Raw genomic sequence first — 14954 nt, forward strand, 5'->3', positions numbered from 1 at the left:
TTCCCATTTCTATTCCGACATGTCAGTTCATGGTCTCCTCTACTGCCACGATGAGGCCACATTCGGGTTGGAAGAGCAACATCTTATATTCCATCGGGGTAGCCTCCAACCTGCTGGTGTGAACATTGATTTTTCAAACTTCCGGTAATTCTCCCCTCCCCCGCCCCCCCCCCCACTGCCACTTCCTTCACCATTCCCTATTCCCCATTCCCAGTTTCCCTCTCTCCCATTATCTCCTTACCTGCCCATCAACTCCCTCTGGTGTTCCTCCCCTTTCTTTTTCTTGCATGGTCTTCTGTCCTCTCCTGTCAGATTCCCCCTTCTGCAACCCTTTATCTCCTTCACCAATCAACTTCTCAGCTCTTTACCTCACCTCCTCCCCTTCTCACGGTTTCATCTATCACCTGCCACCTTGTACTTCTTTCTCCCCTCCCCCCAACTTCTCACTCTGACTTCTCCCCTTCCGTTCCAATCCTATTGGAGAGTCTTGGCTCAAAACATTGTTCACTCTTTTCCACAGATGCAGCCTGGCCACTGAGTTCCTCCAGCATTCTGTGTGTGTTGCTTGGATTTCCAGTATCTGCAGATTTTCTCATGTTTTAGTTACAAGGGAAATGACTGTCCCTTGTTTTGCAACTCTAACCCCTTGTCTGTTTCTGTCCTGGGGAGAAGAATTCCAAATCTTTCTTTCCAAATTCCATGGTAACCTAATTTACCCCCCGTGGTGGTATGTTGTGATGCACAAAAATTTCTTCCCTGAGGGCAATGAACCTCTGAAGCTCTGAATTCACCAAGGATGGTGAAGGCTGGATCATTAGGAATATTTAAGGTGCAAATAGATACTGTAAATATTTGCAAAATCAAGGCATTGAGTCCTTGGGAAACTGGCACAAAAGGATCAGAGCCAGATTCATTATCACTGTCTTATATAGCATGAAATTCGTGCCTTATGTCAGCATTATACAGCAGACATAAAATTACTAAAAATTATTAAATAGATGCATGGTACAAACAGAAGGACTAATGAGGTAGTGTTCATTGGTTCTTGGGCCATTCAGAAATCTGAAGATAGTGGAGAAGAAGCTGTTCGCAAAATGTTGAGTGTGCATCTTCACCATTTCTCTAATGGTAGTAATGAGAAGGGGGTAGGTCCCAAATGATGAATGCTGCCTTTTGAGGCATTGTCTTTTGTAGATGTCCTTGATGATGGGAGGGTGGTGTCTGTGATGGAACTGGCTGAGTCCGCTGACTCTTTTGATCCTGGGTGGTGATGCAACCCGTTGGACCACTCTCCTCCATAGAAATTCCTAACAAGGTGCAGCGACTGATGTCCCTTCCTCATGACTGCATCAATGTATTGGGCCCAGGATATGTTGTGTTGATGTTGATGCCGTGGAATTTGCTGGGAATTCCAATGGTGCAGCACTCCAATCATTGGAGTTCATCTTTTGGAGAGATGGGATGGAAAATTATTAGTTCCATTGTTGAGAGAAAATTACACTTAAACTGGAAATCTTAAGTTCAAAGTAAATTTATTATCAAATAAGTATATATCACCATATACTACCTTGGCAATCAATTTCTTGCAAGCATAAACTGGAACATAAATAAACACAATAGAATTTATGAAACATTATAAATAATAAAGACTGACAAACAAGCAATCTGCAAAAGAGTTCAAATCATGTCAATATAAAAAGTAAATATGTAATACAGAGAACATGAGACGTAGACTTCCTGAAAGTGAATCCATAGGCTGTGGAATCAGTTCATCGTTGAGGAGACTGAAGTTACCCATGGTAGTTCAGGAGCCTGATGGTTGTTGGGTAATAACTGTTCCTGAACAGATATTGGGACCTAAGGCTCCTGTATCTCACCATCCAGGACTTTTCCTCTTCTCAATAGTCCCATCAACAAAGCAGTACAGAGCCTGAAGACCCACACTCAATGTTTTCCAAACAGCTGCCATCAGTCCTGTCATCAGATTTCCGAAATGTCCATGAACTCACGAATACTATCTCATAACACCTTGTTTGGATATTAGTTAATATTTATCACTTCAAAGTTCAAAGTAAATTTATTATCATAGTATATGAAAGTTACCATGTACTATCCTGAGATTTATTTCTTGAAGACATTTACAAGAAAATAAAGCAATACAGTAAAATTTACATAAAACTCTATATAAACAAAAACTAACAAACAACCAAAGTACAAAAGAAGGCAAAACTTGGTTCTCACACTACTAGGTTCAGGAAGTTATTATCCTATAACCAGCAGCCTCCTGAACCAGTGCAGATAACTTCAACAGGTGATGTGGAGTCATGTGAGCTTTGGAGACCAGTGTCAGAAGTCAATACCGGTGGCTGGATTTTGGTCACTGTGAACAAAGCCCAGACACTCCTGTGTTCAACGCCATCAATCCAAAGACTGGTTTTGCCCATCTCAGGAGGTGGGGCTATTAACTCTCTCTCCCTCCCATGGTTGTCATCAGCCCTGGCTATGTTCAGTATTGGGGTGTTGTGTTCCAGGAGGGAAGGAGTAAAAATGACAGAACAAAAGTCTAACTGCTTCATTTTCATTCTTGTAGTTATCTTGTGCTGTGGTATGTTCCAAGACATTCTGTCCCAAAATCACAACTGTCAACCAGGTCATCGATTTGAATCATCACAAAACAAATGTTTCGGTGAGTTTTAAATTCCCTCAGGTGACTGAGTTTGGTTGAGGTTGTTACGTACCCCGTAACTGGGTTGCCAAACCAGCAGAAATGGATCACTCAGTTGGAGTCTGGAGTACTAGAACTAAGAAAGTTTTATCAAAGAAACAAGCAACACAGTAATCGAAAGGATAATAAATGCAACAGTTCAGTGATGATAAACACACATGTGCACAGAATTAAGATAACAGCATCAATCAAGCTCTATCGTTGTCTAGGGGTAAATGACCAATTTCAAAATGACTCAAAGTTCAGTCCAGTTTAGTAGTTCAGTTCGCAGTAATCGTTGCCATGGCGATGGACAAGGTGGGGAAGAGAGAGATAGAATAGGAACAACTCATCATTCAGCACAGCTTCACTCACAGACCAGCGAGATGGCTCACAAACAGCTTTTGGGCGGGTCCTTGGTGATGTCACCTGAGGTCACCGACTGTGACCCCTCCTCCAGATGCGGTCGATCCTCTGCAGTGAACCCGGCACCCAGGCAAGGGCGGACACACACCGGGTTCCCGCTGATCGTACCTTTCCACCCTTGTCGTTGTCTGGCACTTCTCACCCACTCGTGAGAAGCGCACCGCTTCCAGGGTCTCGTTACCTCGGGTGGCGTGTGTGTCTGTCTTAGCGAACCTGTCCCTTTTTATCCCCCTGCTGGGGTATCGCCTGTCCATCACTTCAAACAGTTCAGGGTTCAAAGGGGGGAGCCGCTCCAGACAGCTCTTCCTCCCACATCCCTTCATTACACATCTCCAGACGCTGCTCCATTGTTCCTTATCTCTCCTTCCCCTGAGGGCAGGTGGCAGACCAACTGCTGATGCCACTGATGCTAGCCCAGGCCAGCAAACATCTTAATTTTATGTGTATTCTCGTAACACTTCCCCCCTTTAAGGATTTTTACCGGGAGGTAAAAATTACAAACATGACTACATTATCTGATACATACACAATATACATCTTTAACAGTTATTTAGCTAATACAGAGAATTTGAAGCTGTCAACACCTTGACAGACAGTCATCACATTTTCTGTTCCTTTTACACGTGTTATTAATAATCCCTTAGACCAGGCTCCAACTCAGCAAACTTCATAGTGGCCAAAAACACTGATGAATTGCGACCAATGTAACCTCTCATTTGGTTTTGTCCCGGACCACAATAACAAGGGTCGTCCCATTCCGACTCAATTTTCTCTCGCAAGGGCTTAGTAGGAGGGGGACGGGTATTGACCGCAGAGTTATTGCAAAACTTCCTGCAGTACCCCACCATCTCCAAAAGCCTTCTGAGGGCCCTCTTGTCTGTCGGGGTTGGGAGGTCAGCGATAGCCTGCACTGTAGCTTGCATCACTGCCAGCTGCCCCTGTGTCACCACAATTCCCAGGTAAGTGACATTCGTGTGGCCGAATTCATTTTTTCCAAGGCTCACTATCACGCTGGCTTCAGACAGCCGTGTTAAATTGCCAATACACACCTCTGTGTTCATCAGCCCTTTAGTCACTGAATTACTCAAAAAATATGGGTGTTGTTTGCTTGGCCGCCCTATTGTAACAGACATAACCCAACGTCCCAGTTCTTTGCATTTCCTCGGGACAATCAAACACATGGGTGCGAGTCGTTTAATTACTCCTTCGGGGATTAAGGGAGAGACCTTATCAGTAGACCTGGCCAAAACAATAGCCTTCTCCCATCTGACCGATCCCATCCTAATCTTTTCAAAATGGTTTTTTCCTCTTATCAAGGGGCCCCTAGCTTCATTGATTTCCACGCTAACACCGACTAGGTTTGTTAGCATATCAAAAGCCGGTGACCGTCTCAGTTCGCGTCGGTCATGATCAATAACATTTTTCCCCCTGGGCAGCCGGTAACTCTCTTTCATGATTCCACCAACTGTTTCCTCCAGCACCGCAAAATGTCCACCGGGGGGTACCTCGTGGGCCATGTTAAAAACCTCATCCCCATAACTCTTTTGCACCACCCCCCACTCCTCATCTGCGGATGCTGTACTTGATTTCCCTTTCTTCCTTAGCACTTCCTCATCCGCACAATAGCCTACTAGTTCCCTTGTCAAGGCTGTGTCAGAGAGAGCTGTCTCGGCCAAAACCATCAGCCCCTCGTCTCGCTCCTGCGTCTGCACAAATTCTTTCCCGGCTACTGCTACGTCCGTCCCAGCTCCCTCACTACCACTTATCTCACTACACCCTGTCTCATACAAGGTTGGCAGAAATGTTTCAGCCAAATTCACCATCGCGGGCGGGGCCTCCATGCTGGCAGGCTGACCCGTCAATCTCACGACTGGGAACACGATTCCTCCGGCGATGTCATTACCGAGCAAGACTTCCACGTCTTTCATCGGTAATTCGGACCTCACCCCGATCGTGACTAGTCCAGAGACCAGGTTGCTCTGTAAATGTATCTGGTGCAAAGGGACTGACTCTGTCCCTTCCCCAACACCTTTGACCTCTACCTCCCCAATCTGGGTCTCTGAGCTAAACTCTAATACACTCTTCAGTATTAGTGACTGACACGCTCCCGTGTCTCTCCAGATCCGCACTGGAACTGGTTTTAACCTCTCCTTCACTGACACCAGTCCGGCCGAGATAAACCTCTCGCGCCCTTCCTGGACTTTTTCAGACCTGTCCTTCCCTAGCGGTTCGCTTAACAGCTCAATACAGCCATTCCAAATTTCCGCTTTTCCTTTCCCCGTCTCTTTCCTTGGGGCAAAGCACCTGGACGCAAAGTGTCCGACTTTCCCACAATTATAACAGACGACCCCAGGAGACTTCCTACCAGACTGCTCCCGGTCTACCTTATCCTTTTCACTAGTCCCCGGCTTACTTTCTGACTTTTCCGGTGGACTCTCCCCGCCGTCCTGACTACCCTTCTGGTAGCCTTTACTCGGGGCAACCTTCATTTTATGCGTCAACGCATACTCATCCGCTAACTTAGCAGTTGCGGCTAACGTGGCTGCCTCTTTCTCATCGAGGTAGGGTCTCATACCCTCAGGGACACAACCTTTAAACTGCTCAATCAGAACCAGTTGCAGCAGTCTGTCATAATCCCCCTCTACCCCTTTCGAGGCGCACCAACGCTCACAATATGTTTGCATCTCACGAGCAAACTCCAAATACGTGCGGTCCCACCGCTTCCTCGCATTCCGGAACCTCTGCCGGTATGCCTCCGGGACCAACTCATAAATCCTGAGGATGGCCTCCTTCACCACCTCATACTTCTGGGCATCTTCCGCGGATAAAGCTGAGTAAGCTTGTTGGGCTTTCCCTTTCAGTACACTCTGAAGCAAGACAACCCACTTATCCCTCGGCCATTCCTGACTTATAGCTACTTTTTCGAAGTGGAGAAAGTACCGATCCACATCGGTATCGTCAAATGGGGGAACCAGCCTAACCTCCTGGGTCGCCCGGAACCCTCCACCTTGGTTCGGCACGAGCCCCTGCTCGGCCCTTATCTTTAACTTCTCCAGCTCAAATTCCCTTTCCCTCTGTTTCTCCTCTCTCTCCAACTGTCTGTCCCTCTCTCTCTCTTCTCTCTCCAACTGTCTTTCTCTCTCTTGCCTTTCTACCTCTTTCTCTCTCTCCTGCCTTTCTAACTCTCTCTCTTTCTCCTGCCTTTCTAACTCTCTCTCTTTCTCCTGCCTTTCTAACTGCCGTACCCGGAACTCGTGCTCGAGTCTCAGTTTTTCAAGCTGTACCTGTACCGCGTCTCCAGCAGGTTTTTCAATAGACACCTCCCCCAGCTCACCTTGGGGAAACACACCTTTAGATACATAGTGCTCTACAATAGCTCTGTGTATCTCCTCTCTCCTCATTGTCGACTTCACCTTAGCAAGATTCACCCGTTTTGCCACAGCTATCAATTCCGATTTCCTGGCATCCTCTAATGCCTCCAAGGTCGGCGCCTTTATAAATTCCTCAACCTCCATTTCTGCTGTTTGTCTTTTCTTTCTTTCGGGAATTTTAACCCAATCAATTTACTCCGTCCCAAATTTAGCGTTCAAAATCGCGGACGAGAACCCCACTTATGTTACGTACCCCGTAACTGGGTTGCCAAACCAGCAGAAATGGATCACTCAGTTGGAGTCTGGAGTACTAGAACTAAGAAAGTTTTATCAAAGAAACAAGCAACACAGTAATCGAAAGGATAATAAATGCAACAGTTCAGTGATGATAAACACACATGTGCACAGAATTAAGATAACAGCATCAATCAAGCTCTATCGTTGTCTTGGGGTAAATGACCAATTTCAAAATGACTCAAAGTTCAGTCCAGTTTAGTAGTTCAGTTCGCAGTAATCGTTGCCATGGCGATGGACAAGGTGGGGAAGAGAGAGATAGAATAGGAACAACTCATCATTCAGCACAGCTTCACTCACAGACCAGCGAGATGGCTCACAAACAGCTTTTGGGCGGGTCCTTGGTGATGTCACCTGAGGTCACCGACTGTGACCCCTCCTCCAGATGCGGTCGATCCTCTGCAGTGAACCCGGCACCCAGGCAAGGGCGGACACACACCGGGTTCCCGCTGATCGTACCTTTCCACCCTTGTCGTTGTCTGGCACTTCTCACCCACTCGTGAGAAGCGCACCGCTTCCAGGGTCTCGTTACCTCGGGTGGCGTGTGTGTCTGTCTTAGCGAACCTGTCCCTTTTTATCCCCCTGCTGGGGTATCGCCTGTCCATCACTTCAAACAGTTCAGGGCTCAAAGGGGGGAGCCGCTCCAGACAGCTCTTCCTCCCACATCCCTTCATTACACATCTCCAGACGCTGCTCCATTGTTCCTTATCTCTCCTTCCCCTGAGGGCAGGTGGCAGACCAACTGCTGATGCCACTGATGCTAGCCCAGGCCAGCAAACATCTTAATTTTATGTGTATTCTCGTAACAAGGTTTAAATGGGTGATACAGTTCAATTAATGGTTTCAGTGAATGTACATTTGGTGCCCACTTTATTAGGTACACATGTACCCCTGCTCATTAATGCAAATGTCCAATCAGCCAATCATGTGCAGCAATTCAATGCACAAAAGCATGCAGACATGGTCAAAGGGTTCAATTGTTGTTCAGACCAAAGATCAGGATGGGGTAGAAATGTGATGTAAGTGAATTTGGCTGTGGAATGGTTGCTGGTGCCAGACAGGGTGGGTTGAGTATCTCAGAACCTGCTGATCTCCTGGGATTTTCACACACGACAGACTCTAGAACATCCAGTGAACAGCAGTTCTGTGAGTGAAAACACCTTGTAATGAGAAAGTGTTATGTTTTGTAACTCCAAAACACAAAACAAATTAAAAGCAAAACCACAGAGCCAGAGCCAGGGATAACTCATGTACATTTAGTTTTGTTTAAATGAACCAGAACACTTACTCAAACAATATATTTACAATATTACTCAAATATTTCTGAGCTATTAAATACACAACAGAAAGGTCAAAGGAGAATGGCCAGACTGGTTCAAGCTGATAGGAAGGCGACAGTAACTCAAATAACCATGTGTTACAACAATGGTGTGTAGAAGGGCATCTCTGAATGCACAGCACTGTATATTGATCCCTCTGAGTTCCTCTCCGGTAAATAAATAAATTCAAGTATGGATAATTGTGAAGTATGGTGTAACTAGAGTTTTATAGAGCTGCAATATTTCCTCACAGCTCTTGAACACAAATTCTCAATGAATGAAGGCCAACACACCAGAGGCCTTTTTAACCAGTTGATTTAATGTGATGGGAGTGCTGCACAATATTCAGGGGGGTGTCCCTGGTGTGAAGATGGGATCGATCTGTATATGTCAAGCACATTGATGGGTCTGGACTTGACACATCAACCAGTGAAGACAGTGGGTGGCCTTCTATGAAGGGTATGTATGAACCAAATGGTTTTGAAGAAAATCTGGCACTTTTTAAAAATCATATCGCTACAAAAGTCAACTTTAATATTATTTATTTATTTAGTGATATAGCATGGAACAGGCCTTCTGATCCAATGAGCCACACTGCAGCAACCCACCTATTTAACTCTAGCCTAATCACAGGACAGTTTACAATAACCAATTAGCCTACCAACCAGTACATCTTTGGGCATTGGGAGGAAACCACAACACTTGGAGGAAATCCACACACTCCTGGGGAGAATGTACAAGTCCCTCACAGACAGTGTCAGAATTGATCTCTGAACTTCGGAATAGCCTGAGTTGTAATAACGTTGTGCTGACCGCTACATTACCGTGGCATCCCTGATGTTGTTTTCTAAATTCCATCAACTACAGTAGAATCCACTTGTAATGGAGAGCAAAATGTTTACGACTGTAAAGAATTCTTCCTCTTTACACAGATATCGATGAATGTAAAAATGTTGCTATATGTGGACCTCGCAAAAGGTGTTGGAACACAGCTGGCTCTTACAGGTGTCAATGCAAGCAAGGGTACAACACAGTCAATCAGGACTGTGAAGGTGAGGAATTTAAATAACTATGAAATCAAGAATGATTTTTGAGATCTGAATTGTTGGTTGTGAATGTTAGGTCGCAATCGACTGGTTGGCGACCACTATGTTAGAGACTGTGAATGAAACAAAATTACAAGGGGTATATTGTAGATAGGGAAAATGCAAACAGGATTTTTCCACTGAGGCTGGATGAGACTACAAACAGAGAAACATGAGGGGATCTTCATCGCTCAGAGGGTTGTGAGAGTGTGGAAGGAGTTGTCAGCACCTGAAGTTTGGGTAGGTACATGGATAGCAGGGGTATGGAGGGTTACCGGTGCAGGTTGATGGCAGTAGGCTGTTTAAATGGATCGGCATTGACGAGCTGGGCTGATGCTTCTACTGTGCTGTACTTTTCCATGACTCTAGGGGGCGCTACGGTAGAGTAGCGGTTAGTGCGACGCTATTACAGTTCGGTGTTTCAGAGTTTGGAGTTCAATTCCAGTGCATTCTGTAAGGAGTTTGTACAGAAGTCTGGGCACGGTAGTGGTCGATGAAAGTTAACTCCGATAAGTGTGAGGGTGGAGATCTTGAAGGTTGGGTATATACCATGAATGGTGGGACACTAGGGAATATTGAAGAAAGAAGGGACCCTAATGTGTAGTCGAAAGATCCCTGAAGTGTTTCTCCGTCTGCACAGATATCGATGAATGTACTTCCACTCCGTGTGCCCATGAAGCAACTTGTCAGAACACAGATGGTTCATTCAAGTGTATTTGCAGCACAGGTTTTCAGTCGACTGAGAAGGCTGGCTCCAGTGGAAGGAGGAGCTGTGAAGGTAATTACCATAAATAACTGTGACATAGAATAAAGATCAAATTGCCAATCTCCAGGATGGTCAAGGTCAAAGTCAAAGTTCAGTTTATTGTAATATGCACAAATAGATGTATGCTCTAGTACAATGTAAAACTTACCAGATGGGCCAAATGGCCTAATTCTGCTCCTATGTCTTTTGATCTTACGGTCTTACCTGCAGCAGCATCGCAGGCACATAGCATGATATAAACATCATTCACAAGAAAAACATACATTACATACAGTGGATTCTGATTAATTGGGCCATCGGTTAATTGGGGCAGCCGCTTATTTGGGAGAGCACTGATTGTGAACATTGCCAAGATTCCCTTCAGTTACTTTGGACACCGTGCCATTTAATTGGGGCTGGAGACGGTTGCCGAACAATTTCTAACTAGTGTCAATCATTCATACGTGTGTGTATATTAGATGCTATACTCTGCTGAGAGCAGAGTTTTTAAATACAATGGATTCTTGATAATTGGGACGCATCAGGACCAGCACATTTTGGCCCAATCAGTGGTTGTCCCATTAGCCAAAGTTTCATGGAAATATTAAAACTTATTAAAAAGTCAAACTATCATTTAACTGAGTAACAATATACGTATTTAAATGAAATACAGATGAATTAGTATACCCACACACGAGGAATTCTGTAGATGCTGGAAATTCAAGCAACACACATCAAAGTTGCTGGTGAAGGCAGCAGGCCAGGCAGCATCTCTAGGAAGAGGTACTGACGAAGGGTCTCGGCCCGAAACGTCGACTGTACCTCTTCCTAGAGATGCTGCCTGGCCTGCTGCGTTCACCAGCAACTTTGATGTGTGTTGCTTGAATTAGTACGCCGCCAGTACTACTAGAGTACTATAAAACTGTGTATTAATTCTTAACAGCTATCAACAGAGGAATTAATCTGCTGTGTACTTCTGATTGGCTGTAAATGAACAGAATCAGTGCAGACAGCTAGTACAGACAACAGACTGCCGTTACTGTGTACGTACGTCTATTGATGCTTCTGGACACACCTTCAGTGATGTTCCTGGAATCATCGGGTGTTTCGGGTCTTTCAACATCATACAACCTCCTCCAGGTGACCCAGCCGGGGCTGATCAGACCCCAGCTTGTGTCCAGATGGCTAGCTACTCATGACTCCATGGCTCCCCTCTTTTGAGTCACAGCCATCTTGAGGCCCTCTCTGCCGCATCGGTGGTACTGCGGATGGCTCTCCTCTTCCTCTCTCCCTCGATGCCCAAAATGCTGAAGGCTCTAACTAAAGAACGGGCTACGAATCCCCTACAACCAATCTCCACTGGGAGACACCTCGCTCTCCATCCAGCCTGCTGACAGTTGCTGACCAGTCCTGCGTACTTGGAGAGCTTCCTTTCAAAGGCCTCCTCCAAGCTATCTTCCCATGGGACTGTCAGCTCCAGCAGCACCACTTGTTTAGTAGCCTCAGACACTAGGACAATGTCTGGTTGCAGGGTGGTGGCTGTGATATGGTTGGGGAATTTCAGCTGCCCTTCGAGGTCCACCAACAGCTGCCAGTCCCTTGCAGAGGTCAGAATGCCTGCAGATGTTCTTTTGGCAGGTATTGGCTGCTCCCCAGCTCTGACAAAGGCAATGGTCTGCTTGGGGGGTCGAGACCACTTCGCCCATTCAACTCCTGCGCTGACGGCTTCAGCGATGGTCTTCAGGACCTGATCATGCCTCCACCTGTACCGTCCCTCACCAAGTGCCCTTGCACAGCCACTGAGGATGTGCTCCAGGGTTCCTCGCTTGGAGCACAGTGGGCACGCAGATGACTCTGCCTTGCCCCATGTGTGCAGGTTTGATGGGCTTGGAAGCACATCGTACACTGCCTGGATGAGAAATTGGATGCGGTGTGGTTCGGCTTTCCAAAGATCAGCCCAGGTCACTTTCCTCTCAACCGCATTCTCCCATCTTGTCCAAGCTCCCTGTTGCTTCATTCCCACCGTCTTGCAGGCTCTCATCTCCTCCACTACTGCTCTCACCTCCTCCTGAACTAGACAACGCCTTTCCTTCCCTCTGGTGTCCATTTGGGGAGTTGGAAAGGATCCTAGCCCAGCTCGGCCTCGTGTGACCACTCCCACCAGCCTCCTGTGACGCAGCCTCGTCTCTGCCTCCTGAACAGCTTCCTCTGCCCTCCACTTCCTGCCAGTCCTCACTTGGATCCCTGCTCTAGCCACCTTTGGGTCACTTGAGTCCCTATACTGTAGCACTTCTCTGGCTCTTGTTACCTTGAATTCTTCCTCCAAGGATTTGAAGGGCAGTTGCAGTTTGTTGTGGTGTCCATAGAGTGCGATGCTGCTCAGGCTCTTTGGCAGCCCCAGCCATCTCCTGAGGTGGTTGCGAACCCTCCTCTCTAAGGCTTCGACTGTCGAGATCGGAACTGCATAGACGAGGAGGGGCCACAGGATTCTGGGAAGAATGCCATGCTGATACACCCAGGCTTTAAACTTCCCAGGTAGGCCAGACTTGTCCACAGATTTCAGCCAGCCATCCAACTCGGTGCAGGTTGCCTGAATGGATGTTGTGTCCCTTAAAGAGCTGTCAAAAACCTTACCTAAGCTCTTGACTGGCTTTTCTGTGATGGTTGGGATGGCTGTGCCTGCGATGCCGAACCGGAATTTGTTCTCCACCTTCCCTTTCCTCAGCACCATCAATCTTGATTTGGCAGGTTTGAAACGCATCCGGGCCCACTCCACCAGCTTTTCGAGCCCTTGCAGAATCCACCGGCAGCCTGGGACTGATTCTGTGGTGACTGTGAGGTCATCCATGAATGCCCTGATAGGTGGTTGCCGTTGAGCAGAATTCATTCTGGGCCCTTTGCACTCTGGTTCAGCAGACTTAGTGAGCATGTTCATGGCTAGGGAGAACAGTGTCACTGAGATAGTGCACCCTGTGATGATGCCGACCTCCACCTTGTGCCAGGTTGATGTAATTGCTCCTGAAGAGACCCTCATCCTGAAGTTGCTGTAATAATCAGCGATAATCTCTCTGATTCTGCTGGGGACGTGATACTTGGTCAGTGTGAGCTGCACCAGCTTGTGCGGAATGAAGCCATATGCATTTGCCAGGTCGAGCCACAACACTGACAGGTTGCCCCTGCTCTCTCTGGCCTCCCTGATGGGCTGTGTCACCACACCGATGTGCTCCAGACAGCCCGGCATCCCTGAAATGCCACCCTTCTGGACTGATGTATCAATATAGGTGTTCTTTGCTAGGTAGGTGCACAGCCGGTTAGAAACTGCACTGAAGATCACCTTTGTCTCGACACACAGCAGGGAGATGATGCGAAACTGATCTATCTGGGTGGCATTTTCCTCCTTCGGGATCCACACCCCTTCAGCCACTCTTCACTGTTCTGGGATCTTCCCCCTTCTCCAGAAGACTCGCAGGATCTTTCACAGACGCAGCAGGAGTTTGGGGCAGTTCTTGTACACTTTGTACGAGGTGTTGCTTGGTCCTGGAGCCGAGCTTGCCCTTGCTTTGCGGACGACCTCTCTGACTTCCTTTAGTTGCAGCTCTGACATGTCGAACTGCACATCCGGTTCATGTGGGTCTATTAGGATGTCGCACTCTCCCAACTCCTGCTCTCTTTCAGGATCATTATATATCTTCTTAAGATGTGGGTCTATGTCTTCCTGTGAACAGGCCAGTTTCCCACTGCGCTTCTCCCCCAGCAACTCCTTGGTGAACTTGAAGGGGTTGGCGATAAAGGCAGCACGTTTTCGAGCCCTTTCACGACGCAGCCTCCGATGCCACTCTGCCCGGCGGAGGACCCTGATCTTCTTTCGTAGTATGCACATCAGCTGGGCCAAGCCAATGCGCTCCTCTTCTCCTGCCTCCTTGTATTGGGACTTCAGCGCTTTCATCTCCTGCCTGATGTTGTGGATCCTCAATGCTCTTTGGTTCTTCGAGTAAGATGTTTTGGAGCCTTCCTTCTCTTCTTCTCCGAACCGTTCAGCTGCGATACTGACAATAATTGTTGTCATGGCTTGCAGCTTCCTATCAACCCCTCCCTTCGCCGTTGCCTCCAGAATTTGGTTAACATCTTCATCAAACTGCTTCCACAGTGAAGTCATGTTAGCTGCAGGCCATTTGATCCGCCTCCTGTTAGACTTCATGTTCGAGGGATTAGTTTGCAACACTTGGAGGTTCCAGGCACTATGGGGTGACTCCGGGCCTGGCCCCTCCTTCGTCTCACCAGGTTGGACACCTGCGCGTTGTGCTGCTCCTGCTCCCGCCAAACACTTCATCCTCGCTTGGTGGATCTTCAAGCCGCGATCGCTCTTGCAGATTTTGCCACATGCACACTGCTTCCTCATCGTCATTTGTTCATTGCCTGGGTCTGATGTCGTTGTGTCCATGCGACTCGGATGCTTATCCTCCCCCCCTCTCGGGCCCCCCGGGGGTATCTTTTCCTTAGATTCTTTGTAGCTTTTGTTGGGGTCCTCCTCTCAGAGGACACAGATTGGGTTGCCAGCCCGTTCTGTCCTGGTTGCCGTCTCTCCGGGCTGTCACTGACTCTCCAGTCGTCACCACTCTTTTCGCGGTTGTCACCCAGTCTTTCCTGGTTGTCACTGATTAACTCAGTTATAGATTACTTTGGACAATTGCATCCTCCAATTCTTCATTTTCATTGATAACATTCAAGATGATTGTCTATACCTTTGTAATTCCTAACTTGTTGAAGTAGTGAGATGGTTTCAATTTCCCTCTTGGCCATGTCTGGTATCTTCAAGCCTGAACGGTTGAAACTCTGGTGAGCAAAACAGTTCCGAATTTTCTTGCTGCTAATTTTTTTCCAGCTTTCAACGACAAAAGTCACTGCTTTTTGAACACAAACACATGTAATTGGCGCTACTTAAAGGCTGATTGCTTTGAGCATAATGTAGTGTCTAACGGCCATGCAAGTGGACGTGAATCTCACTAGTTA

The 14954-nt window shown here is 47.1% G+C and overlaps 1 protein-coding gene across 4 annotated transcripts in view; it reads left to right on the forward strand.

The window, feature by feature from the left end:
- LOC134339243 (adhesion G protein-coupled receptor E2-like) overlaps window positions 1–14954 on the forward strand; it is a 92031-nt gene that overhangs the window by 18176 nt on the left and 58901 nt on the right. For all 4 annotated transcript variants that reach the window (XR_010016367.1, XM_063035587.1, XM_063035589.1 and 1 more), the window contains exons 2-4: window positions 2591–2686; window positions 9047–9166; window positions 9840–9977. Coding sequence is in view for 3 of the 4 variants with exons in the window: in XM_063035587.1 (XP_062891657.1) it covers window positions 2591–2686; window positions 9047–9166; window positions 9840–9977 (354 nt within the window). In the remaining variant the exon portion in view is untranslated. The remainder of the gene's footprint in view (window positions 1–2590; window positions 2687–9046; window positions 9167–9839; window positions 9978–14954) is intronic.

Source organism: Mobula hypostoma, chromosome 29 (genome assembly GCF_963921235.1).
Source record: "Mobula hypostoma chromosome 29, sMobHyp1.1, whole genome shotgun sequence".
In the NCBI taxonomy this organism is placed as follows: Eukaryota; Metazoa; Chordata; class Chondrichthyes; order Myliobatiformes; family Myliobatidae; genus Mobula; species Mobula hypostoma.